The sequence below is a fragment of the Gymnoscopelus braueri genome (assembly GCF_963280865.1).
Source record: "Gymnoscopelus braueri genome assembly, chromosome: 17".
Taxonomy (NCBI): domain Eukaryota; kingdom Metazoa; phylum Chordata; class Actinopteri; order Myctophiformes; family Myctophidae; genus Gymnoscopelus; species Gymnoscopelus braueri.
The window spans coordinates 9,556,862-9,573,620 of record NC_137617.1 but is presented as its reverse complement, the minus strand read 5'-3'; the positions used below and the strand labels follow the sequence as shown (position 1 = coordinate 9,573,620).

At 43.1% G+C, this 16,759-nt stretch overlaps 1 protein-coding gene across 1 annotated transcript; it reads right to left on the bottom strand.

Annotated features, from left to right (window-relative positions):
* Positions 1-1,752: 1,752 nt before the first annotated feature.
* On the bottom strand, positions 1,753-16,587 carry LOC308104930 (kelch-like protein 24; the record flags this gene model as incomplete). The annotated part of the gene is made up of 11 exons (XM_080455569.1): positions 1,753-2,314; positions 2,411-2,606; positions 3,542-3,672; positions 3,804-3,995; positions 4,239-4,361; positions 5,543-5,677; positions 14,494-14,653; positions 15,066-15,209; positions 15,838-16,029; positions 16,126-16,260; positions 16,435-16,587. 9 exons carry the CDS (start codon positions 16,585-16,587, stop codon positions 3,563-3,565), a joined length of 1,344 nt encoding a protein of 447 aa, XP_080311695.1. The 3' UTR covers positions 1,753-2,314; positions 2,411-2,606; positions 3,542-3,562.
* Positions 16,588-16,759: the final 172 nt, after the last annotated feature.

The window sequence follows — 16,759 nt, the reverse complement described above, 5'->3', positions numbered from 1 at the left end:
TGTCCCTATTGGCCGTACAACACTACCTCCCAAGTTTGGGCCCTTCAGCATGCTGGGAACTGGAGTTATGGCTGTTTAAACCCGAGCCAATAGGAGCAATGGTGCGCCCAGGGGCCCGTGGATGCCACGTGACTCCCTCTTTCCTTGGTGTTTCGCCTTGATTGCGCTTAAACCCTCACATTTAACTTCACTAAAACTATGCCTAACCCTAACCTCATAAACACTATGCCTAACCCTAACCTTAAAGTTGTACAGTGCAGGTTTAAAAAAAAAACGATTTTTAGCAGCCTCTGCTGGTCATTACCGTCACTGCAGGCCGTTCATTTATTCCTCTGTTACCCAGAATTCCATTCGTTTTCACCGGAAGACGGAAGCGTTTCAAAAAGCGTTCTTTTAATTGTTTTATACTATCTGTGGATCGTTTCTCTTAGCCACTGATCAGTGTTGGTGCCAAGTTTGGTGCGGATCGGAACAACGGTGCGCCTCCCAGGTCTCCATGTTACGTTTGTGACGTCTGTACACCGACCCACCCGTCTAAGCAATTTTAATATAGGATAGGATAGTATTTTCATTGAAATTTCATTGAATACTTTCATTTGGGGGCCTACTTGCAATCCTCAGTCCACCGGTGGTCCCCAGCCCAAAGGTTGGCCTACATCATCACTGCAGCACATGGATATAAGGCATACATGGGCAACTGGCGGCCCGGGGGCCACATGCCGCCCCCGACTTCACTTAATGCGACCCACAGGTTAATATCGGAATACTGATATATTATTGATTTCAGTTGTTACAATTCCAAACATGCAAACATGACCTGCTTTAATTACTTCAGTCTATATTAGTAGCTTAATGACTAGTATAAGAATTCTATTGTCTTTTTTTTATGTCCAATGTATTTGTATTTAAGTTCATAAAGTTAACATAAGTATAACTAACTGGATTTGAAATTAAATAAAAAAACAAAATAAAAATCAGGATTCCAATTAAAGAATAGCAAAAATAGCCGATCTACAAGCTCAAGACGCGTTTTGAGCTTGTAGATCGGCTATTTTTGCTACCTTTGTGTGACATAAAATGGCGAAGATTTACGAAAGGTTAAAATACATAGGTGTCTGCCCAACAGTATGCATATTGGCCCTCGGAGTGTGTGTGGAAATACAGTGGCCCTCTCCATCATCAAAGTTGCCCACCCCCGATATAAGAAAATCTAATTGTTCTATTCATGAACAACATTTAGATGCAAGGTGTGTGATGGAGACAGTCTTTCTCTTAAAGGCCTAAAATAATATTAAAGGTTTAAGGGTTTTCTTTTGTTAAAGAAAGTGTTAAAACACTCCATATACAGTAATAGTGTTCAGTAGTGCTCCCTTTCTCTCCAGCTCATTAGTAAAGTGAAGTCATGACAGAAAGAAATGAGCAGCCAAACCTGAAGCTGAGACTCTCTCCTGATTGGCTGAAATTGGCAACCACCCTGAAAAAAGTATTTTCTGTTTATTAAAGAGAGATCGAGAGGCAGGGACTGGAGACATGCATCTTTTTCACAAAAACACTTTTTGTTTTACCTAAATAATACCACTTACACTTTTTTAAGGAAATCCATAAAAAAAACATTCATGACATTAATAGATAAGTCTTTATTGATCCCCATTGGGAATTTACAGTAGGTGTAATAGCATGAAACAACAAAGATACAAAATATAACTAGTGTCTAGTGTCAAGTGTGAAGCAACAAAACCTGGTCGTGTCAGTACAAAGTAGGTATACGGATCATATATTGTGTACAGTCAATCAGCAGTGAATACAATGAGCAATACACACTATTGACAGTGGAAATTAAATTGCAGTTAAACAGGCACCTGTCATGATACATTAGTGTACATCTAGTAGTCCATGAGGGAAGGCAGGGCTCATTCATTTCTCTCTATCGATAGCACACATACTGGAGATGATGGATGCACAACATCCCATATTCTACTAGAATCTATTAGGCCAGTAGATAGATGATTAATCTTCATAATCTTCATTTAAATAATCATCATATTCTTCAAAGTTTGCATATAAATCATACACCACTTCCGCCAATTCTTCGTTTTGATCATAAACATATTCATCATCATCTTCGTTTGAATCAGAACCATATTCATCATCTTCAACGTGTACAGCAGAACCATCTTCATCGTTCATGGGCACATAATCATTCCTCAGTCTGAGAGAGACACACTTGGGACCGTAGCGACCAGGCATCTGCCCCACAGTTTCCCACGTGGCCGTCTCTTCACAGTAGCACTGGATGTCCTGGGTATAACTATAGCTACATGAAGAGAGACCGATAACCATGAGAGAAATGTCTGGTGCGGACAAGAACCCATCTTTTCACAGGCAGACATGGAGAACAGCAGTGTCTTACCTGCCGCTGGCCACCATCCCTCCTAGAATGTAGAGCTTTCCATTCATCACAGCCACACTGCCATACGATACGATACGGATTCGATCTTGCATGGGGGCACACATGGTCCACTGATTGGTCTTGGGGTTGTAACACTCCATTGTGTTCATCATTGATCTATTAGTCCCACTGTTGGTCCAGGTTAAATCCGAATCACCTATGGATAAACAAGAATTAACAGGATAGTGACTGTTACTGGGCTCTGTTATGTATGTGGCCAAACTACAGTGAAGTTTAAGAGAGTCTATTATGGAACTAAGATCAGTAGTGGAAAGTAACTAAATACATTTACTCAAGTCCTGTACTTTAAGTGTTTTCATAAAAAAAAACTTTTTTTTTACTTATACTCCACTACATCTCAGAGGCAAATATTTTACTTTTTACTCCACTACAATTGTTTGAGTTTACTATTTACTTTGTAGATTTACTTTGCAGATTCAGATTAATACAAAACACAGTTAACTGTTAAATGATGCTGTATTATAAGTTAAGCTATTCAGCAGCACATAATGTAAAAAAATGAACAAAACAGACTATCTTTACCAGCTACAACATTGAAGTGATGAACACATTAACACATCGACCGCCAGAGGTTAATCTCATAATGTACTCACCAGTGCCAAGGTGTTTTTGTTGTTTTTTTGTTTTTTTCATGTCGCCATAGATCTTGTTAAAATCCTTAAGATTGAGCTCTACACGGTCTTGGGAGCGGATTACGTTAAACAGTGAAACGCGAGGAGAAAAAACTACAGGAAGAGAATTGAGTTTCAGTTTCGTCTGTAGAATGGGAGCGGGCGTGATCGTCAAAACCGGATCCCAAATAATTCTATTTCCGGTCATCAAACCGGAAACGGAAGTGGATCAAAAAAATTCCGAAAGTGCACCCGGACCGCGCATGCGCGAAAATGCTCGGCGCTTAACAGTTGGATTTAACGGACCGTAGGACTACGTTCTTGGCGGTTAATGTGTTAATGCATTATTAATTACAATCCAATAGTACAACTGTGACATTTTTCTGTTTGGTACAGCAAGCATATTGTACTGAGTACTTCTTCCAACACTGATAAGTGGGGTTAAGAACAGGCATGATACCTAAAACATAGATCTTTCCATTCAGAACACAAGCAGCTGATTGATCACGCGGAATCTGCATACAGTTGTTTCAGGGTTGTACTTGGCCACCTGGACCAGGTTCGACTTCCTATGATCTGGATCACCGCCACCTAGGCCCCAGGAGCACACACACAAACAGACATTTTCAGTTAACCATTAAGCTTTACATACATTACATACAAAACACAACCTCATGAAATCCCACAGACTGAACCTGCAGGTGAATAAACCTGTTCCATACCAATACAATAGAGCCATCCATCTAGAGCGACCACAATAGGGGCTTTGTTATCGTAACTCGGTGCCAAGAGCTGCCAGGTCTCCATGAGCTGCCAGGTGTTGGTGTTGGGGTTGTAGCGCTCCATTGGGTCTGTACTCTTTCCCATCTGTCGGCCACCTACTGCAAACACATATCCATCCAGCATCGCCAGGTCTATGTGGAGTTGTGCAGGGACAAAAATAAAATAAAACCGATTATAACTGATGACCTTGACCATGTGCGCTATGCAGCCCCTCCTTGGTTGACCAAGTCAACGGCACTTAGCATATATATAATTATATATATTTTTATCATTATAATTATTATTTGGTGGCTAAATTTTTGCCTGTGAAATAGCCAAATAGGGACACCAGGGATAATGTGGTTAAATTTAATGTAATAATTTGATAGTCTTACTTAAGCTCGCGTGTTTCGAATTCATGGGAGCCAACTTCAGCCATGAGTTATGGTGAACATCATAGCGCCACATCTCCCTCATGCCTAAACCACCAAATCTTCCGACCACATACAGAGTAGAGCCTGGTGGGAGAAGGGCAGAAAAAAAAACGAGCTATGCCTTGACTGTTAAAAGAAATAACAATTTTAATATGCATACACAACTAGAAATGTCTTCATATAGTTTGGTTTGGTTCACGAATTTCACCAAAATAGTTAGTGTGTTGTGACATAAGCTGTGGGCTATACGGCAGTATACCAACATCACCATTGGCTGCAGCAGATAAAAAATAATTGTAACATTTAGACAACACCCTGCCTGTGAGCTATCAGTAATTAAAATGGTCAAATATCACCGTTCCCGATCCCAGAATCCCTCGAACAATCACATTGTTCTATATGAAGGGAAGTGTCAATCATATGTGCCCACTATCTGTGGTGGTTTGGGATTCTGTGCAACACTACGTCTTACTATGTTTACTATGAAGCCAGCTTCCACCAACAGGATACCATAAAAACGAAGCCAAGCGTGGTAGCATGTGTACATACAGAGTACTGAATGACCGTACTATTGATACATGTAGCAATGCTTTCAAGTTGCTTTAGATAGCTTTAAAAAGTGGATCTAGTTCTAATGGCTTTATAAATGAAACATAACAAGCTCCTTAGGACTTCGCTCTCCTTGTGTCCCTTCTTGTCACCTTTTTGATACATCATACATGTATCATACATGCTATAGTTATACTATGCAGATACTGTGTTGATTGACATTTTTATTAGTAGGCAAAAATAATGTAAAACATCACAATTACATTAATAATACTTTTGTCTAAAAGGTCCATCCAAAAAAGTCCTTGCGGACTTGTTTCCGTTGGGGGCCTTGGTATTCATTTCATAGACATATATAGTAGCAACCAAACAGTTCAAATATCAACATAAAAATAAAGAGAAGAATAACACTATATGTACAAAAAAAGGGGGGGGGGGTCGACTGTCTACCGGGAAACTGGTACTATGTGATATAGTACTGGTACTATGTATGCCGTCTATACTTGCTCTTATTTATTTTGGCTTCAGAATAATTATTTGTTTATGTTATTTAGATAGCATGTTGTTTAAACAGCTGTTAGCCTAGTTTCTTTGAAGGACTAGGCTGCATCTCTTTGCACTCTACATATGTAACTATTTATCCTGTATTTACTCTGCAAAACAAAGTAGGATCCATTACAGGCAATAAGTTGATTGACTCTGATGGTGCTTCTCACCTGACGCAACCACAACATGCTGGTCTACTTCAAAGGGCAGACGTCCCAGAGTCTTCCATTGATTGGTCAGGGGATCAAAGCTCTCCACTTTGTGAATACGCCCATTCTGAGTAGTTCTTCCCACCGTCACTATCACTTCAACAAGTGGGGTAGAAGGAGCAGGTGAGACAAGAGCAAATGTATGTATTGGAAAGGGACCATCTCAAAGGCATGCTTTTAACCACAAAGATAAAAGAAACAATTCGTAATTTGCTAAATAATATCTACAAGCTCACAACATGTCACCATGCGATGCATTGTGAGCTTGCAGAGCTGCCATTTTCACTATTACTTTTATACTTCGTACAACAAAGTATAAAAGTACACACACTGTAGGATATTTGCTTCGATTATGCTGTCAGGGACCTTTTTTGGCACTCGCCGACAAAGTCTGAACAGTGTTGCCAGATTTTGCCAGAGAAATAAGCAACCAGGTCTATGAAAACAAGCCCAACAAAAGCAACCCGCAACAACCAATATTTACAAGCAACTCTACAGAAAAACAAGCCCAAACAAGCCCAAAGTCGCTTATAATTAACATGGCAACACTGTTTCTGAGTTTTTTAAGCTGGTTGACTTGTTGTTTGTTACAGAGAGAGAGGGAGAGATAGAGACATACAGAGAAATTGAGAATTATTGTTATTAATGTCAATCAATAATGTCCTGTCTCGGTTTCGCGCATATATCACGGGAGCCTTGCATGTTTTCGTGAGACGTCGGTTAAAATTCATTGGAATAAAAACAAATAAATGTATCGGGTCTGGATAGCATCCTAGTTAACTACTGTATCTATCTTACAGTGTGTGATCCCTGGTCGGCGATCAATCATAGTGTGAAAACCACAACGATATATGACAGCCGATTTCAAGAAATAGACTCCTGTAATGTGAAATGCTTAATGATCAGATGACTACTGACCACTGTAAAAGTCCTACAGTGTGTACCTGCCCTTAAGTGGTTAATACAGAGAAATAGAACATCAAGGCAGCACCAGGCATGTACATGAGCCCTGGTAGTACTAGTTACAGTAGAGTCTGTACATTACTGAAAATGTTATGATAGCCCAAATTAACAGTCACTGTTGGAGCCAAAATGCCTTTATATTTATTTTGTTTGTTATATGTAAATGAATGATGTGGCCTTGGTGATAATGACACTGATATCATCTTAACTCACAGTGGGTGGCCCTAATATCTACCTCATGTTGCAGAGGTGTGGCATTATTAATCACCATGACAACCACCACAGGAGAGGTGTGGCATTGTCAGTAGCCATGGCAACCACCACAGGGGTTGGTTACCCATTTTTACCTGGTTGGTGGGTGATTGTGTCCAGGTGGCAATGGCGAAAAGCCACACAGTTTTTGACCGTGTTTCATGTTGCCATATAGGTCGGCATTCAGTGCTTTTTGTTTGAGTGTATTGTGTATATGATTTATGGTCTGGACTCCAGACTCCTGGACCTGTCTGCAGCGTTCGACACGGTGAACCATCAGATCCTCTTCTCCACCCTCGAGGGGATGGGTGTCTCAGGCTCTGCACTCTCCCTGTTTGCATCCTACCTGACGGGTCGCTCCTACCAGGTGATGCTGAGAGGGTCTGTGTCAGAACCACACAGGCTCACAACTGGGGTTCCCCAAGGCTCGGTTCTGGGTCCTCTTCTTTTCTCTCTCTACACTACATCTCTTGGTGCTGTCATCCACTCTCATGGCTTTTCCTACCACTGCTATGCCGATGACACCCAGCTGATCCTCTCATTCCCCCCCTCTGATACCCAAGTGGAGGCACGCATTGCTGCTTGTCTGGCTGACATCTCGGAGTGGATGTCGACAAACCACCTGAAGCTCAACCTGGACAAAACCGAGCTGATGTTCCTCCCGGGGAAGGGCTGTCCGCACCGAGACATGGCTATCACCATTGATAATGCTGTGGTGACCTCAACTCGGACTGCGAAGAATCTGGGTGTGACCCTGGACGATCAACTGACGTTCTCGGCAAACATCGCATCAGTGACAAGGTCCTGCAGATTCCTCCTCTACAACATCAGGAGGATTCGCCCCTTCCTCACGGAGAAGGCAGCCCAGGTACTCATTCAGGCTCTTGTCATCTCCCGCCTGGACTACTGCAACTCCCTCCTTGCTGGTGCTCCGGCATCTGCCATCAGACCTCTGGAGCTTGTTCAGAAAGCTGCGGCTCGTCTGGTGTTCAACCGCCCCAAGTTCTCCCACACAACCATCCTTCTCCGTTCTCTACACTGGCTCCCCGTAGCGGCTCGCATCCAGTTCAAAACCCTGGTGCTAGCCTATAGGGCAGTGAAAGGAACAGCTCCTTCTTACCTCCGGGCTATGGTCGATGCCTACACCCCTGCCCGACCACTTCGGTCTGCCACCTCGGGGCGACTGATTGCCTCGTCACTCAAGGGTCCTTCTGGCCGATCCACACGGTCACGACTCTTTTCTGTTCTGGCCCCACAGTGGTGGAATGAACTTCCCACTGATGTTAGGACAGCAGAGTCACTGCCCATATTTCGCCGCAGGCTGAAAACTCACCTCTTCAGGAAACACTACCCTTCCTCTCTGCCTGACCTACTTGTTGTTAACTAGTTGTACGAACGCTTGTTTTCTATTGTTGTATTGTTTATTGGATCTTGTTTAGTCGATACTTATTTGTTTTAGCTCATGCTCATTTGATTTAGCTATTTTGTCTCATCTGTTTAAGGAAATAGGTAGCTGATATATTGCACTTTTACCTTAGCGCTAGGTATACTCTTGGTTGCTTGTTTTTGCAGAAAATGCACTAAAGACTTCTGGTGATAGTAGTTTTCGTTCCCTACCTATGTTGAATACACTTATTGTAAGTCGCTTTGGATAAAAGCGTCTGCTAAATGACTGTAATGTAATGTAATGGTCAATAAATGGATTGACATATCAGAAAGTATACAACAGCTCTGGACATTGAATTGCATGCACGCGTCTAACTAAACTCAACCCAGTTGCCCCTCGCAGTAGGCTTAAAGGTAACTTCTTTTGAAGTGGACAATTGAAACCTTTGTTATTTATTGGAAGACGAGGATCATCGCGCTCAAGATTCAACAGCTGATCAGTGAGACAGCGTTTGATTTCTGAGATCACTGAAAGACACTATTTATTGACAATTGTTTGGTTCACCGTTTCGCTTGGAATTGCGCGGAACGAAGACAATTAGGACCAGGACACGCCGGTGCTTGAGCACGGCGTTCAGAGAATCGCGCGGCCGGGCGGCCTCGCAGCGTGTGGACCAGGAGCAGGAGGACCCACGGTGTTGCTCGCGGCGTTTGGACAAGGAGCAGCCCTGCACGTTTGGAGTTGATCGTTCGTGTGGACGACATCACAACAAGGAGCGGCCCTGCACGTTTGGAGTTGATCGTTCGTGTGGACGACAGCACGACAAGGAGCTGCCCTGCACGCAAGGAGTTGATCGAGCAGCGCACGGACGAGCGGCCTGCACCGAAAGGAGTTGATCGCGGCGACCCGCACCGTTCGTTTGGACGGACAAGGAGCTGCCCTGCACGCAAGGAGTTGATTGAATAGCGCTCGGACAATGAGCGCTGTTTGAAGTCTTTTCAAAGTCTTTTTGAAGTAAAGAACAAAGACAAACGGACCCGGCAGTGCACGGACAACGAAAGGGTATGTAGCGCGCTACCAGGGTACCTTATATGGCCATATAAAAACAATTGTGTGCACACAGTCATTTGAGAAACATATGAAAAAGGGACAAATCCAATGCATTGATGGTTTATGATTGCAACCCGTACGTGGGTGTGTGTGTCTCTATTAAGGTTTTGGTTTTAACTGTGATTAACTGTGGGTTTGTTGTTGAGTGATTTAACCGAAGGTACTGTTTTTATGTTTGAACCGTTGGTATTATGGCTGATCTGAATCAAGCAGAGAACGGTATGGTTGAACAGCCCGCCACGGCTGAAACGCATTCTAATGAAACTGCATTGGTTGAACAGACTGAGGAGCAGTCACAGCCCGCAGTGGCTGAGAAACAGTCCGAGGTGGACACGGGTCAAATCACGCACAATGTTGAAGCACAGGTTGTCACAAAACGCAAAAGCATATTAACACCAAAAGCCCTAATGGATAAAATTGACACATTGCAAAAAGAGAGAAAATCGAAATTAAACAAGGCATCCAACTTGAAACAATCCATTTTGGAGTTAATGCAAAGTGGATGCAAACAGGAGGTGCAATGTGCATTTATGAAATATATTCGCATATGCAAGGAAGCAGCAAAGGCTCAGGATGCACTGTTGCCATTAATACCTCATGAGGAAAAGGAAAAACATGACATATGGTTCAAGGCCAAATTGATTAATGTCAATGAATTTATTGATCAAGTTCAAGTTTATTATGTCCCAAACTGGGCAATTTATGTTACAGCAGATTTATGTTACATGCATTCACTTCAGCAGATGAAGTGAATGCATGGACAAAAAATACCAAACCTGTGGAAAGTGTTGCTGAGGAGGAGGAGGAGGATGTGGAAAATCGCATTAATCAAAATGACAGCATTTCTAAAGTGGAAAGTAAAACATCTGCTCGTAAAAGTCACACAAGGTCTGGGACCAGCAGGTCCAGCAGATCTTCTGCCTCATCAGCTCGCATACAGGCAGAGGCAGAGAGAGCTGCACTTGTGATTCGTGCTGCAGCGTTAAAGGAGAAGCACGCTCTGGAGGAGCAGGAACAAATGCTGAAAAAGAAAAAGGAAACTATGGAGCTTGAGACAGAACTGACAGCTACCAATGCAAAAATAGCAGTATTACAGTCCCCCAGTCACCAAGCTCTTTCACTCACACAGTCAGATGGAATGGAGTCATACTTTAGGAAAGGAACAAGGTTAAAGGAACCCTCAGTCACTCTTAATCCTCATGCCAAAGAATTTAAATCATCCTCACAGCAGCAACCACCACAACCACAGCAACAACAACCACTACCACAGCAACTGCCTATGAAACCACCACAACCGCAGCAACCATCTACTCGACAGTCAAATGTGCAACAACCATCACTATGGCAACCACCCTATATGCAACAGCAACAAACACCCATTCCATCACCCTGGCAAGTACAACCACCAGCACCCATTCAACAACCCCCATGGCAGCAAAGACAACAATCTATGCTGTTACAGCCACCACCCAGTCAAACACAACCAACATCTTTACAACGACGACAACACGTATCCTGGAATGCAGCAAAGGACCACAGTCATAATACAACTCACGTGGACCCTCCTGTGCAGCAAACAAGACAAACTGACACCACTCCTCAAAGCATTGATGAAACATCAGCGGTACGCAACCTACTGCAGAGGCAGAATGAAATAACGCCAATACTTGTACAGCTACAGACCTCTCACTTACTGCCACCAAGAGAGATTTCATGTTTTCATGGGGATCCTCTGCAGTACAGAACCTTTGTGAGAGCCTTTGTACATTGTGTGGAGAAGAATGCAAGCAACAGAGGAGATTGTTTGTACTTCCTGGAAAAGTACACCAGTGGTCAGCCACAAGCCCTGGTGCGTAGTTGCCAACACATGGCTCCAGACAGAGGCTATGAAATGGCAAAGTATCTTCTAGAACAACACTTTGGAGATGAGTACAAGATAACTGCAGCATATATGGAGAAGGTGCTCAGTTGGCCGCAACTGAAGTCTGAGGATGTCAAATCTCTTCAAGCCTATGCACTTTTCCTTCGAGAGTGTTGCAATGCTATGGAGAACGTACAGAACATGGGAGAACTGAATATGTCTGCAAACATGAAGACATTGATTTTGAAGCTTCCATACAAGCTAAGAGAAAGATGGAGAGGCTCTGCGTTGGAGATTATGGACTGACACAACCGCAGGCCACAGTTTATTGACATCGTCACATTCATTGAGCGAAGTCAAAATCCTCTCCGATCCAGTCTTTGGAGACATTCAAGATGCACCACTGACTACAGGAAATAGAACTATGAACAGAATGAAATCACATACCACACCCAGATTCAAAGGAGACAGTTTTGCAACCACTGTTACCATGGAAACCCCTACACTGGAAGACTAAACTACACAGCAAAGTAATACATCCACTCACAAAACCAACATTTGTGTATGCTGCTCACAACCTCACACACTGGACCAATGTCCTCAGTTGGAGGAAGAGACACACAAGGACAAGATTTATTTTATTAGGACAAAAGGAATCTGTTTTGGCTGCCTGCGCATTGGGCATATGAGCAGGACTTTAACCAGGAGGACAGAGCAAGCTACTCGGACTCAAACCAGCCAAGGAACGCATCTGTGAGTAATGCACGAGTGTCTTTGCATACATGTGGTCAAACAGGGGCCGGTAACAGTGAGGGGAATCTGTCCATCTTGCCGGTACAGGTGAAGTCCAGCAAGGGAGACAAAATAATTCAAAAGTATGCATTTTTAGATCCAGGAAGCACTGACACATTTTGCTCAGAAAACCTGATGAGAAGGCTGAACCTGAAAGGAAGGAAAGCCCAAATCAGCTCGCTAACCATGGGCCCAAATACATCTGTGTCCAGCTATATGCTGACAGACTTGGAGATTTCAAGCCTCTCTGGGAAACGGTTTTATGACCTGCCCAAGGTCTACATCCAGAAGAGGATGCCCGTAACCACAAACAACATCATCAAAGAAGAGGAGCTGGCTAAGTGGCCATACCTATTGCAGTTCCTCGTATTCAGGCTCATGTAGAGTTGTTGATAGGTACCAACGCCTCTAAATTGCTTGAGCCATGGGAAGTTGTCAACAGTCATGGCAATGGGCCATATGCCATTAAGACCCTATTGGGGTGGGTCATTAATGGTTCCCTTTCAGGCCACAGTGAGCAGCGGAGTGAGAGTGGCTACCCTGCTGCTGTCAATAGGACCTCCATAACAAAGTAGGAGGAGTTGCCAATTAAATGGAAAAGAAAGTTTGAGAGGAATGATACATTCCACAGAAAATACAAACAGGAAATACAGCGCATTAAATCTGCATTGGGAAACCAGAATTTTACACCAGACGATCTGTGGAGAGCTGAAACTGCCATCTATCGCTTCACACAACGGCAAAGGTTCTCTGATGAACCTGCTTTGCTGTTACCAGGTGAAGTGAAGAAGGACAGTCCCATCTCCAGATTGAGGAGTAATGACTGGATCACTGGTGTAAATGCAGCAACCCAAAAGATCCTGTCCAACTGTGTCTTCAGCAGGCACCATAGAGGGTCTTTCTCAAAAAGAGATGAAGAAAAATCAAATACATCTTGGACCTTTTGTGGAAGCACTGGCTGATGAGAGCACTTGCCTTTTGCTACAGGAGCGGCAGAGGTGAAGTAAGGAGAGACAAAGTCTTGTCCCTGGGGACATCATACTTTGCAAAGAAAGGACTAGTGCATTCTGCACTGAAGACTAAAAAACAATGTTGCTTGTTTCACAAAGCTGCCATTTGAAACCTCTAACTTAGAGGAATTTTTACTCTTGCATTGTATTTATATGAATTTATGGCTCCATTATGTTTTATTTTGAATTGTTCCTGGCCTCCTGCCATCCTCAATTAGGGGCCGGTGTGTTGGAGCCAAAATGCCTTTATATTTATTTTGTTTGTTATATGTAAATGAATGATGTGGCTTTGGTGATAATGACACTCATATCATCTTAACTCACAGTGGGTGGCCCTAATATCTATTATCTACCTCATGTTGCAGAGGTGTGGCATTATTAATCACCATGACAACCACCACAGGAGAGGTGTGGCATTGTCAGTAGCCATGGCAACCACCACAGGGGTTGGTTACCCATTTTTACCTGGTTGGTGGGTGATTGTGTCCAGGTGGCAATGGGGAAAAGCCACACAGTTTTTGACCGTGTTTCATGTTGCCACATAGGTCGGCATTCAGTGCTTTTTGTTTGAGTGTATTGTGTATATGATTTATGGTCAATAAATGGATTGACATATCAGAAAGTATACAACAGCTCTGGACATTGAATTTCATGCACGCGTCTAACTAAACTCAACCCAGTTGCCCCTCGCAGTAGGCTTTAAGGTAGCCCCTTTCGGGACCCTGTTTATCTTTTTTGAATTTGGGATGGCGGTATCCAGGGTCCCTTGACGCTCAAACCACTCTCTCTCGTACTCGCGGCTACCACTGTCTGGTCTCGGGCTAATAGCTCGTCGCTTAGAAGTTGCAGAGATTTCTCAAAGGTACCCAGAAAAGCAATAATAGCGCGCCCGAAAGCTGCATTAATCCGCACAAGCTGCGCGTCCTACGTTACTGCCTCTGATTGGCGAGCTCCTACATGCTTGCATGACAATCACAACGCGGGGAAGCGGGACATGGGAAGTGGAGCAGAGTGTGAGAGAAGAGCTTAAGTTTTACTAAATTATTAAAAATGTTAAACGGCATCGCCGATCCGTGCAGATTAATGCAGCTTTCGGGCGCGCTACTATTGCTTTTCTGGGTACCTCTGGGTACAGAGAAATCTCTGCAACTTCTAAGCGACGAGCTATTAGCCTGAGACCAGACAGTGGTAGCCGCGAGTACGAGAGAGAGTGGTTTGAGCGTCAATGGACCCTGGATACCGCCTTCCCAAATACAAAAAAGGTAAACAGGGTCCAGAAAGGGGCTAGCTTAAAGGTAAAGGCTCTAGTCTACAGTCACTGAGGAGAAAATTTGTATGCATAATAATAATAATAAATAATAAACAATAAATAATGAAATCATGATGCAATAACGATTCTGAAGGCTGAAAAGTAAACCAATGTGTTTACACATCGGAGGAATTTGTCTTGGTAAGAACTAGAAAAACCTTGATATATTTCTTTGCACCATCATCAGTGTCAACAACATGCATACTGTACATGTGTTCAGCAGGGTACCTGTGGTCCTGCGTGGGCGTGCTGTGTTACAGTAGGGCCGCTCCTTGGCCTCAGAGATGAACCTCTGGCAGCCCTGGTATTCTTTCACCACATCCAGAGACTCAATCACAGTGTCGAGGTAGGAGGGACTGATGAGAGGAAGACGGATTTGCTCTAGTACCTTAAAGAAAACATAGAACACTAATTATTTACTAGTCCAACTGGATATTAGGTGAACAACACTATATGATAACAATAAGGATAAGGATAATTCATTTTAACAGGTTGTTCATGAAAGTCCTTGCGGTCTTGTTTCCAATGAGAACCTGTGAGCAATTAGGGGTTAAGATTCTTGCTCAGGGAGAAATTTCATTTCATCGACACATATGCTGGCCTGGCCTGGAATCGAACCTGGGGCAACCAGGGCCTCTGGCTCCCTAACCACTCAGCTATGGCCGCCCCATTGTCATCATCATGCATATTACCAACAAGTACCATATTTGTATGCCATTGCCAGCAAGCATGTATTGGAGACGTATCAATAGGTAGAGACCTCCGATCGTCTGGCAAGGTGAGACTAAGAAATGACTGACCTTTTCAAAGCTCTGCCTGCGGGTAGGACACTTGTCTAACCACAACATGGCAGCCTCAAACACCATGTCCTCCTTGGGCACACTGAGGTGGTCACTGGCAAGAATCTCTGTCAGTCTTGCCACAGAGAGGGAGAGAAACTCTTGCTATTGGTAGAAAAAAACAATACAGTAGATCAGCCGATAGATTTCTTATGTACATTGTTCCCATACATCAAACTGAAGTAACCCTTTCTCCTCTGAGGGAGATTTAAAATCAGACGAATAAACAACTATTTGAGAGTAATGTTGCTGATCTGGAAATGTGGCTTTAAAACTGTCCTTGTGTACCTTGTGAAATGTCATATTTTCCGATGTATATTAGTCCCTCAGTGAGAGTTGAATGAGTCAACACATAGTTTTCGTATTGCTATTTTGGTTTTCTAGTTTGTTGACCTGACTGGGTAATCTAGAGTGAGTTTTCATCCATCCCCTTCTTAATCTTCCCCTTCCCTTTCCAATCAGCACCAATCTGCCCCAAACCCGTCAATATGTGTTGTTTTTATTGTTTTAACCTGATTTATTTTGCCCCCCTCTTCTCCTCTCTCTCAACAGGTATTGCCTTTTGCCAGGCCGCAGTTGTAAGTAAGAATTTGTACTAAACTCTTTTTGCCTCTTTTTACACAAAACAAACTCTAGCTATTGATACAAAAAAACAATACAGTAGATAAGCTGATGTGCTCACAGGTGATAGATGGTATGTTTCGTTAAATGTGACTGTAGCTTAATGACTGACCTGCTGGTAGATGACACTGAAGTGTTCCAGAATGTAATCCATGCTGTGTTTCTTCAACATTTCACACGAGTGGTCCTCAGAAAAGCAGTAAATCCCTACGCAGTTATTCACATCTATGTGACGCTCCATGAAGTCACAGCAGGACTTTTTAACAGCCGTGACGTCCCACAAGTTTGATGCTGCTAATAGGGCCTAGACCAAATGAACAAAATATCTTTATTTATCACCGATGTTATGTAGAAGAAACATGCATTATAATGAATAAGGTTTATGATGATAATACATTACCTGCACATTTGCAGTGGAGATGGACACCTCTGAAGTATAGGCATAGTTCACCAACAAACCAATCATCTGAGGTTCCACTCCACGGATGGACACCCTTTCTTGTGTAGACTCCCTCATGCCAGATGTAAACATTGCCTGTGCAGGTTGACAAAAATAAAGGTTTGCTTGAAGTGTTCAGGCCTTTCTTATTTACATTGTTAATTGATTAACTAATTGGATATAGCATTGTGATCGGTTCACGTGAGAGCCAAGGCTGAATTGAAATATCATTCCCTCAACAACAGCAGGTCAGTAAATGCGTGTATTTACCTCAAAATAAGAGCTAAAGGAGGCCAGCACGTAACGATGGCAGGGAAACTCCTGTCCCTCACAGCACAGAATCAGATCACACAAGGTACTGTTGAGCCGCAGCCTGTTTAGGCCCTTTAACACCTTGTTGGGATGGTCGGCGTCCACAAACATCTCAGTCTCCTGTGAGGATAGAGGTACACTGGTGCTGTTCTCCTGAAGTGCAATGACAACATCCAGACTGGAGATTTATAATCGGACAAATAAACAACTATTCATCTGTAAATAATGTTCAACTGTTAATGTGGCTTTAAAACCATGTGAATGTCATATTTTCTCATGCATG